Genomic DNA, 19260 nt, shown 5'->3' with positions numbered 1-19260 from the left:
CATGTGGCTCCAGGGGCATGCAAGCGTTGCTTACACGAGACCCTGTGCTAAGATAATGCAGACATGATGGCTGCAATAACCTCTGACCTGTGTACACATCTGTGTGACCCTTGCATTTTGAACTACTCACCAGAATGATGTGCTCGTTGGACACTCACCTGCCTCTGTCTGGTGTCTGTGCAGGCAGCACCATGTACCATGTTTGTTTTTGCTTTGATAATGTTGTCCCTGTCACTTTAAATGGCAACGTATTTTCCCCCCCGGTTCCTCTCTCGTTCTGTCTCAGTCTGTCTGTCTCACTCTCTCCCCCTGTTTTAACAGCCTGGTTATATAACTCCCTTTTCTCTCTCAGACATCCCAGAGCTCTTGCAGTCAGCTGACAGCACCCAAATGTCTGCTGGTAAACACACTGCTTTCTGTCTTTTCTCTCTCCTGATTTTTCTTTTCTCTTTTTTTTTCTTTTTACTTCCTCTTCACCCCTCCTACACCCTACTCCTCAGCGATTAGGGATTGATTCTCTCCTCTGTCCCTCTGCCTCCTCTTCCATTGGTTGGGCTCCATATCCCCAGGCCAGTTTCCACATATTAGCACCCGAGGCCAGGGGAGGCGGGCAGATTCGCATTGCCTGCCATGGCCCATGGATCCTGCAAGCCAGTGAAAAATGAGCTTTACAGAGGCAATAAATTGCATCCAATTTAGAGATGAAGGCAGAAATAAATTTCTCTTTTCTGAAGTCTGAAGAAAGGGAAAAAAAAGCCCCTAGATAATTTCTGTTCCATCTTTTTTATGTGAAAAATTCTTTGAAATACCCTTTTTTGTTGTTTGAATTCATGAAATAATTATATGTCTGCACTTTGATTGCCTTTTTATGTTCAGCAGGTTATGAAAATAATCACTCTTGTCTTTGCTGACGTGTTTTGCATCTAGCTTGAAATGCGTTTGAGTCAGAGGAGACATTTTGAAAAGATACATTTATCAGACATGATTTGGCACACACACACACACACACACAAGCACAACTCTCCCCTCCCCATTTCTCATCATTGCATTATCCTAAATGAACTGTCCAAGAGGCTTAGGCTCTCTCAGCTCACTGCCGCGAAAGTCTAAATTGTGAGAGGTAGTCTCAGAAATGATGAAAGGAAGTGTTTAGTAATGACCACATCTACTTTCTACCTCTCCTGTTCACTGCCTGTTCCCCAAATGTTTTCCGAAGCCTCCATCACACCTTCACCTCCTTAAATGGCTCCTGAATTAATGAAGATCTTAGCAAAAACACTTCAGTCTGTAAAGCTTGCTTCAACAGTACAAGCCAATGGAGGGCCTAGCACTCATTTTCCCTTTGGTGATGTGCTAGCCTCCTATTATACTCTGAAGCCCAAACTCCAGGCTGAGATGTTTCCCTTTGTGTTCAGGTAGAAGGAGTGTTGTGTGCCAGTACTTTCCTGTGTATTACCCGGCCTGCCAAAAAAACAGTGGAAGAGACATAAGGGGGATGCACTCTGGAGAATTGCATCCCATTCTGTTTTTCTTGTCTCTTTTTTTTTTTTCTCCAAGGGATTTTTCTTCTCAGTTAAAAGGCTATGTTTCTCAACACTATTTCAATGTGCTGACACCCCAACTGTGAGGTGTTGAAATTGGCAAAAAAAAAAAAAAAAACGTTGTCAGCGCACCGTGTTGTGGTGCCAGTGAACTCTAAAAGTACAGCATGAAAGGGGTGATTTTGTGTATGTTAGAGTGCATTTACTGACAACATCGCCATGCTGCTCCTCATCACTGACTTCACCCTCGGAGATGAATAATGGCAAATGGGCAAAACATTCTTTGTTTGCTCTGCAGCATTTACTGACAGTATTTACTTTGGATCACAGAGAATTGTTTTGTTTTGCAGCCAAATAAGCACAAATGGATTTACAGTGCTAAGCGTTAGGTTGTTTGTTTCCCATTTTAGATTGTACTACTGTATTTTCACACTCTCTGTGATCGTTAATGGAAAAGTGTTACATGGCTACATGAAAGTATGAGGAAATACAAAAGTGCACGAGCACACAGCTTTATTGGAAGTCTACGCGCCATGTATTTTAAGTTGCATTTTGTCAACAGTTTCACTGTCTTGGGGCTGATGCTGCAATGTACCACAAGCGTGTGCTGTTCATCTAAGCAGGCAGTTAGCTAAGCTCAGCTGATTAATAAATAACCATGCCATGGTCTTGGATCAGTGCACCTCTAATGTGCTCAGACTCTCTGCCTTGTTCCTGTTGCGTCTATATTCCGCTTGGCTTCGTAAATGCAAAGGAGGGGTGGGGTCTTTCTGCTGTCTATCAGCATGTCGTAGGGGGCGTCTCAGCATGTAGTCATCAAAGCCCGCTGTGGCGTGAGCTCCCCTCATACTGCCTTGTTTGTCTCTCCACATGGCCAAACGCAATTGGACGTGAGCTCCCCGTAGCTCAGCCTCCTCCACCGACTCAACCCCCCCCCCCCTTGCTCTCCTCCCCTCCCTTTGCTTGTGTAAATTATGTAAGTGCAAGGGAAGCAGCGGTGATGAGGCATACAGTGGTGGCATTCCAGTAACCCGGGTTGTGAGCAGCACATGTGAGCCCACTATAGCCCGTCTGCCATGCTATAGCCCGTCTGCCCGCTGCATCAGCTACGCCAGATGCATTTTTAACCGGGGTTTCCAGAGCAGCCTGGCTAGACATGGTGAAGACATGGGGCTAGTGAGTTCACCTCACTGACTGTTCTCTAGTTAGGGGCTGACATCTTTAAATGTGCTGTCTGTGTATTGTGTAGCCATGCAGGGGAATTCTCCCTCTCTCTCTCTCCACAGCTCAGACGAGGCTCTGGCTCTGTGTTCAGCCCCTCTCATAAAATAACAATAGAATGGCACTTTAAAACGCAGACCTCACAGGCGATGAGCAATCGGCTCCAAAAAAGGCATGCTAGCAAGACAGATGGACTTTCATAATAAAGCTTTCTATGTGCTTTTTGTATTTCTCATGGATTATTTGGTGTTTAATTGGAACATTTTAATATCCTACAACAGATTTTAGTGTATCAAAGTGCCAACCCCATGTTGTGTGTTAAATATCTGTTCCTACAGTTCTGTCTGATTATGTCCTCTAAATATCCTTCTTGTGCTTCAAAGCTGCTCTTTTGGGCAAAGAACTTACCGTATGAAATTGTGTTGAGGAGACATGGAGTACTCCATCTCTGTCTTTCTTTCTCTCACTCATCCATGCACATACACGCACACGCACACACACGCACACACACGCACACACACAGACACACACAGGAGCCTAGCCAAACAGAAACTCAGAATGCAATTGTGATGACATAATTATGACAAGATAATCTTTCTGATAATCAATTTATCAGCAATGACCGCAAATATTGGCCAGTTCTATGACATTATTTGCTGCTTTTCTTTTTTTGTGTGTGTGTGTGCATAACAATAATCAAGACATCATTTAAAAATAGAAAAATAAAAAACAGATAACAGTAAGTTAAAAGAAGTATATTCTAAAAGTGGCAAGTGTATTTTTGTATAGAAAGGATGTGCAAGGACAATCAATTATTCAAAAAACAAATAAATCAAATGCATCAATACAAACTGCTGCCCCACCGAATACATCAGCACACAAATCACAAGCCGTCACCTGTGCAATCACCCTCCTCTCATTTAGCTCACTCTTTACACTCAATAACATGTAGCTCATCTCCTCTTGCTCTCTGCTGGTGGGACCTCTAACTGTGATTTGCGACAACAGGTGCCAATCACCTTTCGGAGACAGTCGCCTCGAAACAACAGGTTCCCTTACCTCTGTAGTCCGACCTGATACACTCTTGAGTCCGCCTCACCTGTCTAATTGCCAAACTTAACAGTTGCTCTGTTGTAGCTCTGTAGGTTGAATAGGAGGTAAGTGCCTTCTCTGTCTTTCTGATCATCCACACGGTCTGTGAATTGCTTTAAGTAAGTGTGTCCCATATGCCAGGCAGCAATCAATAGGTGCTCTTCACGCCGCCCTGAGTTTGTCTGGCTTCTGAGGAATAATTAAAGAGCCAGCTTGCTTCACACAACCAAGATGACTAATGCTGTTTAAGGAATACCTCTCTTACATAAATCAATAGTTCTTGTTTCTCTCCCCTCATTTCCCTCTATCACACTCTCTTCTTCTTCTCCTCCCTCGTGTTCTCTGTGTGTGTTTGTGTGTGTTTATCAAGGCAGACAAAGTTCTCATTTCTGCTTGTAGGTCAGTGTGTCACTGTGCCATGACCATGATGCTTACGCATTTTGACAACCTCTTGAGTGGAGAGAGAGAAAAAAAGTAACCCTCTTCCCCCTCCAAAAGCAAGACAGTTGCAACAGATTCAGTTGTTAAACATGGATATGGTAACTCTCTGTATGTGGCCCTTGTTATTAACCCTGCACACAGGGGTCAAGGCCAGGAACAAAAGAGCATGCATCAGTTTAGGCTGCTTGTTCAAGTCTCTGCCCCCCAACAACAGAGAGGCATATTAAATATGTGTGAAATAATGCATGGTTATGAGCGAGCGCCATGCACACCTTTCCACCATATTAAGTTTTCATAATTGAATAAAACATGGAAGTGCTCTGAACATCCCCACAGAGGGAAATGGCAGTCACTAAAGCATAGAAGCCAACTCAATAAAGAATTGCAAATGAATAAGTGATGAGAAGCAAACGAAGTGTGGCATATGAGAACAAGGGGGTGATTTACTCTAAAACAATATTCGAAACAGCAGGTGAATGAAGGGCAGTAATTACCTTGTAAAAGGAGGGTGGTTGTGAAGTGGTCGGCCTCGTATGAATTACTACTGGGCTTTGAGTCTGGCACGTTCTTTTAAAACCGTCCGTTTTATAACGAGACAGAATATCAAATCGTATGCAAACATGACCAGAGAAACATTTCTGTCAACCATATTTTCAGTTCCACACACAGAAAGAGAGAGAGAGAGAGAGAGAGAGGGAGACGGGGGGGAAAGCTGGGAGAGGAGGTACACTGTGAGATATCCTGAAGGTCCTTGGCAGCATTAGAGAAAGGCCTGCGAGGTTAGGAAACATCAAATCAATGCATTGTAATGTGAATTGACTGCTGACTTTGATCATCTGCCTTGGGAGTGCTTTAGCATTGAGTGCTGTCACACTGGCTGGGTTAAGCAAATATGGCATGGGCTGAAATGGAGAGAGATGGGGAGGAAGAGACAGGTTAGAATGGGGAGTGAGGAAAAAAAGGGATATGTGATGCCTGGCTTTCATCAGAGAGTAATGGGCACATTAAAATTCAATGTCTGCTTGGTAAATGGTATACTGTAGATGTAAAGCATAGTTAAATTGATTCATAATTGCACATGGTGAATATATATATATATATATGTATGTATGTATATATGAGGGGGTGTTGAGAAAACAGAGTCTCTTAGTTTGGGAGCATTTCGATCGCATTTCAATGGCTCTCAACATGGCCGGCGTCGGTGTTAACGGTGCAAACTACGGCGAAACTGCTGACAGAGCTAACTGTGTTTACCTGGGGGGCAACCGGAGGTTGGGTGCTACGCTTTCGCGTCGACGCAGTAACGGCAGTATGAGAGCATTGCAAAGGTATGAGAGCATTGCAAAGCGGTGGCCGTGAGCTAGCCAGTGGGGCACGCTCACATTCACGAAAATGCACTAAAAGCACGCAAGGCTGGCCCAGCTATGTCAATAAAGCACAGAGAAGCTTGGAGAACAACTCAGAGGGAGAGCGAAGTCTTTAGGTAGACATTACTCCACTATAACTTTACATAGCAAGTAGTTGTTCACTGCTCTATTAATGGTCAGAATGTTAAATACAGCTCCTATAATAAAATAATCATGCACTGTTGTCTCTGAAAGTATTTCTTTCTTTTAAACTGCAGTGTTTTGGGGGGGAAAAAACGATTTTTAGCCCAGACTGAACTGTATAGCTGGGCAGACAGCTCATATCCTCTCCTCCAAAATGATGGGTCAGCCCTGCTTAGTGTCAGAAGCTGCTGATATCCTAGCTCTGAAAGTGGAAATGCTCTTAAGCCTTTCTCCTATAATGGAGTGGCCAGTCTAATCTTGCCCTCTGTGAGTGAGAGCAGGTAAGGAAGACAGTTTTTACCACAACACTATGACCCTTGCTGTGGCACTACACTGTTCAGATTACAGTTCAGTGCAAGAGGGGCATCCTTGTTCTTTTGCCACTGTCGGCTGCACCATTCAGTATCAAGAGGATGTCCCTCTTACATAAGGCACACAGTGGAAGGGTTTTGGATCTGAACGCTTTGTTCATGCTGCTGCTGTTTTATTTCAGATTCAAATCTGTAACTGTGATTTAAAGGTGCAATACACACGATTCAGAGCATTAATACAGCAGCAAACAACTGTTTGCTGTGTAAAGATATAGCGGAGTAACAAAGTAATAAAGAATAACATTTTCATTCAGTCATATTTATATTACTTTTAGCCAAAAAAAATGTTCTCCCTTAATTTTTCTCAGCTATTACTTTAGTTTTAGTTCAAGTGTCTTTTTTCACCAGATTATATATATATATAAATATTTCAGTCAATGTGGTCAAGCCAAAAAAATATTTTTTCCTACAGGAATGGGATGAGAAGGACAGAGATAGACTGAGCACTGCAGCATGCGGTGTGTGTGTGTGTGTGTGTGTGTGTGATTGAGAGAGGGAAAGAGAAGATGGAGGCAACAAAAATAAAGAGAGGTTTTAGCAAATTACATTTCAGTCATTTCTTTTTATGTCAACGCTGTTGCATGTTTGAAAACGTCACTGTGAGTGTTTAATGACGCTGGGGACGTCTCGTCAAAAAGTTGTTGAGGAACATATTCCGTCATAGTTTAAATCATCAGATACTTAATATATCATATGAAATCAACACTGAAGTGTGTGCATGTGTGCGTACCCCACTGGCTGGCTCACGGCTGCCACTCTGCACTGCCTCATATTGCAGTTACAGCTGGTCGTCGTGGAAGCACGGCACCCACCCTCTGGTTCCCCCTCAATTAAACTCGGTTAGCTCTTACAGCACTTTTTCCGTCGCTTGCACTATTAGCGCTGTTAGCACCGTTAGCTGCGAACTACTGGCTCAGCCGTCGCCGTGTTGCGCGATAGACATGCTCCCAATCTCTTACATAGTACGTCTGAGGAAAGTGTTTGAAAGTAGCTGTTTATCTGTAAATATGTGCCCTCTTTGTCCAAAAATAATAATAATAATAATTCATAGAAACAAAGGCCAACTGGGAAAGATGGAGGAGAGCGCTCAGACGGAGTGTTTGACTGAAAAACACAGTGCAGTTATGTCACTGTGACAAAGAAAATATGAGGCAGGGTAGATGCTGTACAGGAAGAGAGAGATTCCTTGAGTCAAGCTGCAAAGAGCAGGAAAGAAAAGCCCAAAACCTCTTGTCACTGTATGAAAAGAATAGCAAGACGACCCGTAGGTATTGGGCTGCTAGGTGCATCTCCTAACAAGCTGACTGTTCAAAGGCTTTTTAGTGCTCTAGAGAACATGAAAGGCATGTTTAAAAATTTAAAAGCCCGATCTGTTCCAGTGCTATGGAGCGGCAGAGGGAAGCAGATTTTTACGTCGCCATAATTCCCTAGTTGCTTGCTTTGTAAATTAATTAAGATGTTTATGACAGCTGCTTGCACCTAATGGAATGCTTATAGACTATGCTATTAATTATTACTGCTGGCCACGGCTGCAAGCTTTCACATTGCTGAGAATGTATGGCTGTGGCTGCAGTATAGACTCCCCACTCAGCCTCAGACCCCTCTTGACTTTGTGATTGCATGGAGTGTCAGTGGGCTGACTGTGCATATGCTGTGGATGTGTGTAATGCGTATTGGGGCCATTTGTGTACTCCGTTTGCTCGTGATGCCATGTGTCTGGGCGTCTATATTACACAGTGTTGATAGTTGCGTAAAACGATAACGTAATGTAGATGGAAATGGGCAGTATGCCACAAAGCTTTCCTGAACACAACAGGGAAGGTTAGAACTGCCTTTGTTGTAGGCCAGCATTGTGATTGCTGATGCTGATTGGCTGTTTCCCTCGTGTAAAGTGCAAAATCCGTGCTCTCTGTCTGTCCTCTCTGTAACCTGGCTTGGCTGTAGGATGTGTTATCTTGCTGTGCCTCCTGGACAAATGCCCTTTTTTTTATCGTGTGACATTAGGAGTGTATATTAGGATTGTCACCTTCCTACTTGGTAAACCACTAGCCCTTCCTTTTACCTTGTCCTGTTGTTAGTGTAGGGCAATCGTAGCGTGAACTGTAACTGACCTCATGAGCCTGGAGGAAGTTGAGTGGTTTGCGCCCAACCGTTAACTTGGCTCTGGAGTTGTGCTTTCAGTAAGGAAGAATAAACAACTCGGCTGCAATGTCTATGAGTGTGCAAATGCTAGTATGGCTAATTATAGCTCCTCTTTCATATGACTTCACCCCAAGTTCTTCCTCTGACATTGTTATGCAATAGCATAAGTATAACCCCATCGACAGCAGGAAGCTTTGTTGCAGCAAGATACATTAGGCAGAGTTTTTAGATATCAATTTAGATTTTATAAATTGCTGGTTGAGTTTGACCAATTTCGACCGTGGGTGGTGATGTGGTGTTGGAAAATAAATACGTGTATTTACTCAAGTACTGTATTCAAGCACCCTTCTGGGCCACTTGAATATTTAAATGTTATGCTACTTTATTCTTCTACTCCAAAACAGTTCATAAAATGACGCCACCCAACAGTATTTAATTAAGATACTTTAGAATTTACTTTTCCTAACTACTTTACTACTTCATGTAACATTTTATTGAAATGGAGTGTTTTTACACTCTGGTATTGCTACTTTTACTTAAGTAAAAGATCTGAATGCTTCCTCTGCCACTGCAAAGCATGTACTTCCAATTCACAAGCCACAAAAAAATGATTACAAATTATCACGATAACACTCTGTCGGGAATTACCCTCGGTAGATTACTTACTATCATATACATGCTTTTTTGCCAAATTATGTTACATTTTTCAAACATATATATTTCTTGGGACATTGGTTAAGATTTAATCTTTAATTTGATTTGATTTAATAATTTATCATTTATTTATTTATTCGCTTTTGTTGAACTGGACAATGATGTGGGGTTGCAAGCAATCATTGCTTTGTTTTAAGGGGTCATCAGGTTGAGAACCACTGAAAGCTATGACGATATGAAGACGGTGCTTATCAGCTTTGTAGTTACAGTGTTGGTGGAAAGAATCTCTTAACAGTCAGGGCGTCCAGACTGGGCGCCCTGTGGTATCAAGTTACCCAAGAGTCAATGTGACAAATGAATAACGCAACACAGTCTGTTGATTACACTACGTGAGGTAGGTTTGTACTCCTCTATCCACGCGCAAGTGATGTCATGTCTTTACTCTGCAGAGCTTTATCCCACGTTACCCTCCCATTACATTTACATACAGAATGCAGCGGGGGGGGAGGGAGAATGCAAAATATGAATCACACTCCACCTGCGCCACAAGAGGCGATGTGTGAAATATGTATTCGGTCTTTCATCAGCCTCTTTATCTGCTACACATGGGTTATCCTCGCAAGTCCTCTGTTGTGTTAGCTTTGAAACAGGAGGTGGAAACTGTGATCTGTGTTCTATTAATCATAGTCCAGCTCCGTGGCTGTCCCGTTATCACACATGTGTGTCATTACAGGGTATTTCTGCTTTAAGCATGTTCTGTTGCTTGGAAATGGAAGAGTGGCTCCACTGATGAACTCCCTGCTAATAGGGCTACCTTTGATCTGCATGGAGCACGGAGGGCTTACAGAACTCGCAGGTTTTAATTATGAAATACATGAAAAATAGATGCTGCTCTAAGTGCCGACCATGACTGCAGTGAATCACAGTAGCAGCGGGCTCGCTTGTTTGCCTCTGCTTCTCCTTCCTTTATGTCTTCCAGTGCTCCGATATACCTCAATCCCCATCTCTCTGACTCAGTTCGTTACTGCGGAGAAGCCAAAAAGACGAGTCCATGATATTAATTAGTGGATTGACAGACATGTAATTCATCTCAGAGGAAGTTTTCATTACATGGGAGGCTTCAGAGGGGCAGTTTGGCTTATTGGCAAGTGCTAAGACCAGACCTAATGGGGCTGCAGTTCCCTCCCTTTTGAGCAATTACAACCAAGTCCTTATCAGCAGAGCCACGAGTCCACTGTTGTGGGACCTTGACTTCCAACACACTCGCATGGAGTGATCCTTCCCCATAGACCCTTGTTCATTAGACAAGTGCCTGCTGTACTGTACTTTACTGGATGAGAATTGAGACTGTATGAGTGATGGTAATGAAAGGGTTCCAATATATTTCTGAGTCAGCCTTTTATAGAGCTGATATTAGCTGACATTAGTTTGTCATCAAAGCTCTAGTCCCCCCCCAGCCGTTCCTTCCCAGGCTTGTGTGGACAGTCTATTGACAGACCTGGACAGCTCTGGTAACAGATTGTCACTAACTGTCAGAGCACATATCAACTCATATGTTCTAATCCCGTCTTTTATAACTACTACCCTTGAGATGATATGAAATACCGAGCTCGGACGGGGGAGTTGAGTAAACAAACATTGGACAACACTTCATCTGTTAAAATCATGTATGCCTTTTGGCAAAACCTCCGTGGTTTCCTGAAGTAGATGGCCTGTGAATCATCCTTTGCAACAATGTATGGAAACAGACGACAGTCACAAATATAAAGTGAAAACAAGCAATTCCTGAGATTCTCTTTATTTAACTGCAGTGCGCTGTGTATTGTGAATATTGAAGCATTCTGAATAGGTTAGCCCAGAGGGGCACATCTCTTTCGGCCGACTGTAATACTCTTACAACCTATTACTGTGCATAACTGGAGTGTGTGCCTCAGGAGCTGCAGGTAATTGTATTCCCCCTTTAGATTTCAACTTGTGTAGGGCTAATATATTGTAATGTGATTGGAAGAGTTGTCTCTGGGGAATGCTACTGTTGACTACTAGAGAGGCAGAGCAACCTCTGACCTCTATATATACTGTATTCTGATATTGGGAATTCTGTTGTATTTTTCTGTTTACATTCTGAAAATAAGAAAATACTGAAAGGCTGCCATGTTTTTTTTAATTTATTTTTTTTAAATGTAATTACACCACTTGAAATAAACGGTCCACTGACAACCTATCCATTTCACATCTGTAGTTAAAGCCTTTATGTTTGAGTGGGTAAACACACCCAGTGGTGGCCTATTCACACTGCTGTTGTAGCTCAATAATGGTAAAGTAAGCCATGGTGGTCTGCTGAATATGGTTTGTCTTTATTTATGGTGGGGGCTGAAAGGCTATTGGGTTTCATGTGTGGCTGAGGCTGGATCACTGGGAGATTACCGCTGGGCTGGGAACCGCCAGCACAGAGTATAGACAGAGGCCTGCCTGTGCCCCTGGCCTCACTTTGACCAGTGCCCTGGGCCTTCCTGCATCTGTCAGACCCCTCGGGACCAGCTCGCACTCAGAGGAGAATTACTTAATAGTACAGCTAGAGCCAGGATCAGAGCGAACAACATCAGAGCGGCAGAAAGCCCTAACATTTTGGCTTTTCACCTGCAGTACTGTACTGCATCGTACAAGAAAACAACTGAATGGAATGCCTCGGTGGTTTCTGATTGAACGGTTCCTTTTTTAGTTTGTAGATGTTTCCTGAATTTTTCTTCCCTCGCCATAGCTGACCTTCACTGGTCCTCTGAGCATGTCGCAGATAAATAAATACTGAGCACAGAGAGAGCGTAATGATAGGTACAACAGTTATATCAGCCATACTCCACAGAATAGTCGTTAACAATAGGGCTGTTGGCACCACGTAGCCTTGGACGTTGTACAACAGAGTCGTTTTTGGATTTAGTCTTTTTTTATTTTAAGCTCTCAGCTAAGTGAACCTGTGCAGCAGTGTCTTACCAATAACAATAGCACTTATCACAGCGTTCCCTGCGGTACAATTAAAATTCCGTCAGAGTCTTCAATCTGCCTCCCAGCCATGCCTGCTGTTTCTCGGCCCTCCTGGGCCACGTCAATTCCTCTGCTGCAATGTATAATTCACGAGCCACCAAACAGCACTGAGGACTCACCTGGAGACTCACGGGCCCAGCAATGCAGAACCACGCGGGGGGAGACGTTGTACATGAAGCCTGGGAGACATTTGTAGGGGGCGAGGTGCGTGCGCCATGTTACCTCAAGTCAGCTAGGGTTTCTATGATGTCAGGGTCACCCTGATAACATCCCCCCTCCTCCGCTGGGATCATTCAACTTCTTTCCTTTCTCAGTAAGGCATGTGTGCTTTTATTTTTTTTCTGCCCTTTCTCCTTTCGTCTTCTGAAAGACAATTGTGGTGTCCTCTAAAACTAATTTGGATGTATATCTTCTATTTGCAGACAATTCCATAGCGATGCATTGGCGTAACCTGTGGAGTCTCGGAGTGGTTGCTTTTAGTTAAAACCAATTAGAAATGACCAGAAATAACAGCGCCTGGAGACAGAGAAGTCATTTTTCTCTTGCGCCTCCCCAGAGAATTGGCCTCTCTATGGATTAAGTGTTTTAGTATATTAGGGGGCAGCTGATTAGAATATTGTGCTTTTTTAATCATTACATTTTTGCATGTATAGTTTATAGCAGGATAATAGCTAATACGGCTAAGTGTGTCACTGCAAAAGAGAAGATTTTTTACATGACTTTGTGTATGAAACTTAGCCTTCAGACTGACAGAGTTGGAACAGCACAGAGGTCCTTGAATCAGCTCATCCATCATATTTTATGACTTTTGATGAGTAACCTTGCATCATATCTTTGTACTTTAGCTGCACATAACACTGTCTGACCGGTTACATTACTTTAAGATTTTTTTTATGTATGAATTGCCCACTATCTAAACAAGCCTGAACTAGTACTATGTCAAAAGATGTATATTTACAGCAACATAACTCGCAGCAAAACATGTTTTGGAGCTTTTTGATGGCTAACAAGAGAAACACATTAATTGTTTCTAGTTATTTTCTCTCAGGAATGTAGCAGCATTTTGTCAGGCGGGCAGGCGGCAGCACTCAAAAGATGGACTACTGAATGTGGCTACATTTATCATTCTTAAGATGACCACACTTAGGCACCATCATTAACCAGCAACCTCAGGAGTAGACTAAAATGAACAGTCCATACAACTGCCATCATTAAGACGGGACCATAACCGAACCTTCTCATTATTGTCTGATGTTTTTCCTATCTTAGAGGCCTTATTAGCTGTAAAGAGTCTGTACCGCCAGCATTCCCAAAGCCTATGGTATTGACCGGGAATTCCAGTAGGTGTCTAGTCCGTCCCTCGCTGGGCCCTCGCTGGGCCCTCGCTGGCTCTTCCAGCAGCTGGGTCTGTTGGGCAGGCTATGTCCTTGTGTGCGGCGGGCGTGCAGCGGTGGCATGTGGAGCAGGCGGCAGGAAGCGAGCCTCCCTGTCTCCCCAGACTGAACAGTGAATGAGGATAAGTGAGGAGCACCAGTCAATGAATCAAGCAGCAGGAAGGGAGCAGCCAGGGGGGGAGTGTGACGTCCCCACGGGAGAGGCCTCGCATTAGGAACCTCCTCGTCTGTGTGTTTCTGGCACAGGTTAAATGGATCGCTCCCATTAGCGCGCTGAGAGGACAGCTCCATTATATGAAGGAGACTGTAACTTTGAATGTCACGGTGCAACAACCCCAGAGCACGCCTCGTCTCCCAGGGAGGCAGGGTGACAATAACCATCCATGATAATCATTCCCTGTCAGGCTTTAAGGAACCTGAAATTATGACGTACAGCCTGCCATGCGCCTCAGACTTCATTACAGCGCTGTCACTTTGAGTCGCCCGCGATGGCACGGTGCTCCACAGCCGGCTGCAGCACTGAGGCTTTCAAACCCAGACTCACTGTCCTCCTGTCTAAATGGCATGTTTACAGGATGTGTGCCCCCCCCTGCAGATAGATGTGGTGGAGGTTAACCTCCACTCGCCTGCACAGTTCCTCTCTAGTCTAGGCGAAGTCTCATGAGAACAGGTGCTGAATTCTTTACCAATGCAAGTGAAAATATGACTGATCAAAGGCCACACAGTGACAACTGTCCCTCATATCGTGACAAATGTTTAAATTACAATCAAACTGCTACAGACAACAGGCTTGTCTTTTAACTTCAGTATCCATCATATATAAATAATCCCCAGAAAGCACTTGGGTGTTAATGAAAGGCAGACCTCGTGTTGTAAGAGTGTTTATAGCAGCCTGCTTGTCAGCCAAGGAGAGCTTCACCTCCACTCTGACCTCTGAACCTGCCGTCCAGTGGAGAAGACATGAGCTGGCAGGCATTGCCAATGTCAGTGCCCAGAGCTAACTCCTTCTTTCTCAACGCCTGACTCATTCATTGGCTTTGTGGCCCCTTCTCCTTGCCACCTCCAATCACAGGGCTCTGAATGACACATAGAGGAGGAAGTGGGCCCACGTACCACCCCTCCTGCTTCCTGAAACCTGCATAGCAACAGGCCCAAATGAGCCTTTGCCGTGAGGACAGAATTGGTTTTCTCTCTGCACCTTAGAACACATTAATGAGGAGAATAGTTTTCATATTATTAGGTTTTTGTGATGCGGTGTGTGAGAGATGAACAGTTGTTGATGGGACCGCTTATTAGAAACAAACACACAGCTCTGGCTATTTTGGCTGTTTCTGTGTTTACTTCTGGAGTTTGTGATTTACATGTATGGTATATATTATCTCCTTCTGTACATCTGGTTTTATTCAGTCTTTGACATTTGCTAACGGTATGTGGTGGAGTTTTTGACCACTAGGGGCACAGTAGAAGAGAAAAAAAAAAAGGTTTATCCATTTCCTGTGGCATGAGGACAGACTTGCACGCCACAAGCATGCAGGTGATGTGGTACACATGTCTGCTGACTGCAGAGAAGGAATAAGTCGACTACTAGATGATTTAAACAATGCCGGTTTCAAAACAAATTCCCTAATATTGTGCAGTAGTACATTTTAGGATCTAAGAATACACACAATACATCATATTAGTTGTGAGAAAAAGTCCGAAGTCTAGTGAACAAAACCATTTACAGTTTTTATATCACTAATTAAATAGACTTGAGCTCATGGAGCAGTGTGGCAATAGGGGTAGAGCTCAAAATGTGTGGTATGCTTAAGTTTATTAAATAGGAAATGTCATGATTATACAATAATAATCATTCATTACTGCATCATTGATGTACAGTTCAACATCTGAGGATTAGAAACAAGAGCCTTTAAAGTGCCAGATAAATTGTTACTTCTTGTCTTTGTAAGTGAAGAAGTCAGAGACAGCAGAACAGCTCTCGAGTATTCACACTGTGGTCTGTGTGGCTTTCTGGGCGAAAGCACACGCATATACTCTACGCATACTCTCACATAGACTTGTGTTTCTTTCACTTCCTCCGTCATCAACATTTTGCAAATGGTTGTTTGCAACTCAAAGATCTGTGGTCAGTCAGAAGACAAACAGGCTGCTATTTTGATTTCTCTGTCACTTTCTGCTCCCGCTGTATGCCATGCACATGTTATATGAAATACGGCGCCTTTTGATTTGATAATATCCCTTTTCTAATTGTCACCAGACTCCCCTTAAATAGTTTGAGAATGTCTTCTTTATGTTTGACAAAAAGCCATTAAAAAGCTGCTAGTTTGCTCTTTTCTTCTAATACAGTTTCCCCTAAGCATACCGGCTGTGTTCCTCACATGGTCTACGAGGTTGTCTTACCCATCAAAACAAAGAGCCAGTTAACTGCTTAATATTGTCTTTTACAGCTGCCTTGTGTTGCAGCACCTTGAGACCACTGCTCTTTAATGGACCATCAGCTCTCGCTGGCTTCACTGTCATTTGATTGAAGTGTAGAATTAAGACTGGATTACAGTTTATTTTCTCCTTGCGTAAAGTCACAGTTGGACAGAAGCAGAAGCTTTTGGCCCTGAGCACTGGAACAATGCTAGAGCTCCATCACAGACTGCCGGCCCCTAGGTGACTGTTTTCCCTCTTTCTGCTCAGTGGAGTTGATATTAGTTACGTGTTTCTGTGTGTATGTCTATAGGAGGCTGAAGGGCTTATTTCTTTTCCCCCTCGTTGCTCTTTGACTCGTTTCCCCTCAAACGTGTCTGAAACATTGTTATCTCTGGCCAGACGCCTTTTTCACAGAGAGTTATTGAATCATGTCAACTCGCCGTCCCTCGAGTTTCAAATGCAAGCTGTAGAAAAATTAGCCATTGCTTCCGCATGACAAGTGGGATCTATTAGTGCGCTATCGCCCCCCGAAGCATGAGCATCCAGCGGGGCCGCTGGGGACCAGGGCTGGCTGTGCGCTCGTCCGCGTCAGGCTCCTGGGGCATTAGACCAATGTTGCAGACAGCAGGAACCGAAGTGGCTCACTCGATGAGTTGACACCCGAAGGGCCGAGGCAGGGCAGCGTGAGCAGTGGCAGCCCAGCTCCACCTCAGCCAGTTCTGACTCACACTGGTCAGACTGGCCACTAGTTTGATAAGCAGTTTGCACACTTCCACACATAAACTGCTTGTATCTCATATGTGGTTTATCAAATCTTTTCTGCCTCTATCATTACATTATCTCTCAGACCTCACTCTCAGCACAAGGTTTATAGTAAACTGGGGGGTGTACATTTTAGGAAGTTTTAAGGATGAAAATGATTTAAATCCTTCATCCCCGACGCCTCAGTGCTCGTTTAATTGCAGCACTGCTTGCTAATATGTTTGACCTTACTTTTATATCCAGTATAATTCCACATGTATGCAAGTCTCACCGATTAAAATGATTACCATCCAATTTCTAAACTACCTGCTTGGCTAAAATGGACTCCTTAGTGGACGGACTCCACCACAGGCCCTTCTGGAGATAAGTAATATATTAGTACAGCGATAGCAAGCAGCATTTAGACCACAGCACTGCAACAGCTTCATGACATTGTCAGTGCTGTGCTATTCTCTTATAAAACGTGCATGGTTGAAAGTAATTTTACTCTAAATGCATCTGGCTGATTGTTACTTTGCAGATTCAGATTAACAATACAGAAAATATTTAATTCATATTTAATTCATTCATATAAATAAAAATAGTTCTGATATTTTTTCATCAATATGGCTTCATAGGTCGCAAGCTACCCAGCAGTATGTAAAGTATATACTTATACTCAAAAGGCTTCATTTGCGTTTCAAAATCACAATAGATTAGTGTCAATGCCCCCAGGCCCCCCAACATGATTTTGGTCAGCTTTTTCACCGTTCTGGAGTTTGCAGGTCTGATTCATTCTCACAATATAAATAATATGTGTAATCTGTGCCGCTCCACATTGTAATGCACATTTAGATGATGCGTTATGCTACCAGAAACGTTTGTGATCGTTTTGATTTGATTTGATGCTTTTGATTCTCTTATCAATCACTAGCTTGTCAAAATGATAATAAATTAAAGAGAAAAAAAAGTACACTATTTCAAGATCTCTGATTTGTTTTTCACCCACTGCTGGTATCCAGCACCCTTTTAAACGTATATTTAAAATATTACATGTCATTGTTTTCTTTATATTCTGACTTAATTGATGTTTTGGACCATAATTTGTGCTTAGATTTATACTTTTGTCTTGTGCTTTCACGTATGCTTTGTGTGCACAGTATCTCTTGAAAAAGAGGTTCCTAATCTCAATAAATAAATAAATGAAGGATTAACTAACTAACAGGGAGGTCAAAGTGCCTCCATCCAGCTCTGGGCCACAGGCTTAGTCATGTGCTCACGCCCAATCAGTGCGGCTGCTCAATGCATTAGCATTCCAAATGTTGTTTGTTTTAAGTATAGTTTTTTATTCATTGCCCTCAGAGGATAAAGTTTCCACCACGTTGTCGTGGATGTTAATGTAGCACGGCTGTAGGTCAGACACCAGCCTACACACACCATAGCCCTGGGCCTGCCACTTCAGTGACCTTGGACAGTGACAGTGTGTTGGAGCACAGGGTCAACCTCTTCCTCGTCATCACCACCATCAGTTAGCTATCAGCAGAGCCATGTCAAGTTTTTATTCAGTGGGTTTTTTTCCTATTTATTTTTAATGTTTTTCTTGTTTTCTCTTTGCAGGTATCTCAGTAACAAAGAAGACACATACTTGTGAGTACACCGATTTTGTTATTACCCTTTTATTTGTGTTGCACTACAATTTTAAGGCTGTAAACAATGTCATTTCATTCTAAGAAAAAATCTACACTGATTAATGTGGGGAAAACCAAATTCTCCGTACCTCATATAGAGATGATACGATCATCTTGTTTCTGTTGACTCTTCTTTCATCAGTGCCTATATGCATATTGTTGCACGACTAGTATTGTAATAAATCAATACCCTCAATTAGATCAGTGCCATCCACTTTCACTGTTTCGTGTTTCTCCATCCCGCAGTGAATATGATGATAACCCCAGAGAGGAAATTAAAATGCTATGCAGTCATATGACTGTTTGATAATCATGCACAGTTGAAGCAGACCGCGTACTGACGCACTTCTTTGTTTTCTGCAAGGCCTTGCAGCTGAGCAACACGGATGTGGTGTTGTGTGGTGGTTTGCAACCTCTGAAGCTGCATTAGAGTTTGTATTCTTCATGTACAGATCATATCACTGCAATTGAAAGATACAAACTTCTTTTTGCTGTACAACAATAGTACACAGGCTTTGCCTCGTCTAACCACCAGCACTGCCTTTTCAATTTCAGTCTGCTCATGAAGAATTGATGAACAGTCAAACCTGTAAATCAATGATTTCCAAGAGATTTGTACTCCATTTTGACACGTGTGAAGTGTCTCCGAAAAGGCATGTAAAAACGCTTTTGTGCGGTGTATTGCAGTGTTTCTGTTTAAGTGTGTAGGTCTGTGTGTGCGCGTGTGCGTGTGTGTGTGTGTGTGTGTGTGTGTGTGTGTGCGTGTGTGTGTTCATACCCTACTGTGTGAACGGAAGAAACTAGCCCTGAAGGCTATCCTTTCCCTCTGATCACTCTGATGAAACTTGTGGAGAGGGAAGGCCAGAGGGCTTTTCTGTAAGAGCGGTCGAAGAGTTTCAGATTGTGAGAAGCTGCATCTCGCCCTGTAAAACACCCCGGCTCTTTCTTACATCAGACAGCAGGGCAAA

The 19260-nt window shown here is 43.1% G+C and overlaps 1 protein-coding gene across 2 annotated transcripts in view; it reads left to right on the top strand.

The window, feature by feature from the left end:
- roraa (RAR-related orphan receptor A, paralog a) overlaps nt 1-19260 on the top strand; it is a gene marked incomplete at its 5' end in the record, with an annotated part of 173063 nt that overhangs the window by 95231 nt on the left and 58572 nt on the right. For both annotated transcript variants that reach the window (XM_079162933.1, XM_079162932.1), the window contains one exon: nt 18222-18251. In XM_079162933.1, the coding sequence (XP_079019059.1) occupies nt 18222-18251 (30 nt within the window). The remainder of the gene's footprint in view (nt 1-18221; nt 18252-19260) is intronic.

Source organism: Pholis gunnellus (genome assembly GCF_910591455.1).
Source record: "Pholis gunnellus genome assembly, chromosome: 7".
In the NCBI taxonomy this organism is placed as follows: Eukaryota; Metazoa; Chordata; class Actinopteri; order Perciformes; family Pholidae; genus Pholis; species Pholis gunnellus.
The sequence above is the reverse complement of the archived record's forward strand: the minus strand, read 5'-3'. Positions and strand labels throughout refer to the sequence as shown.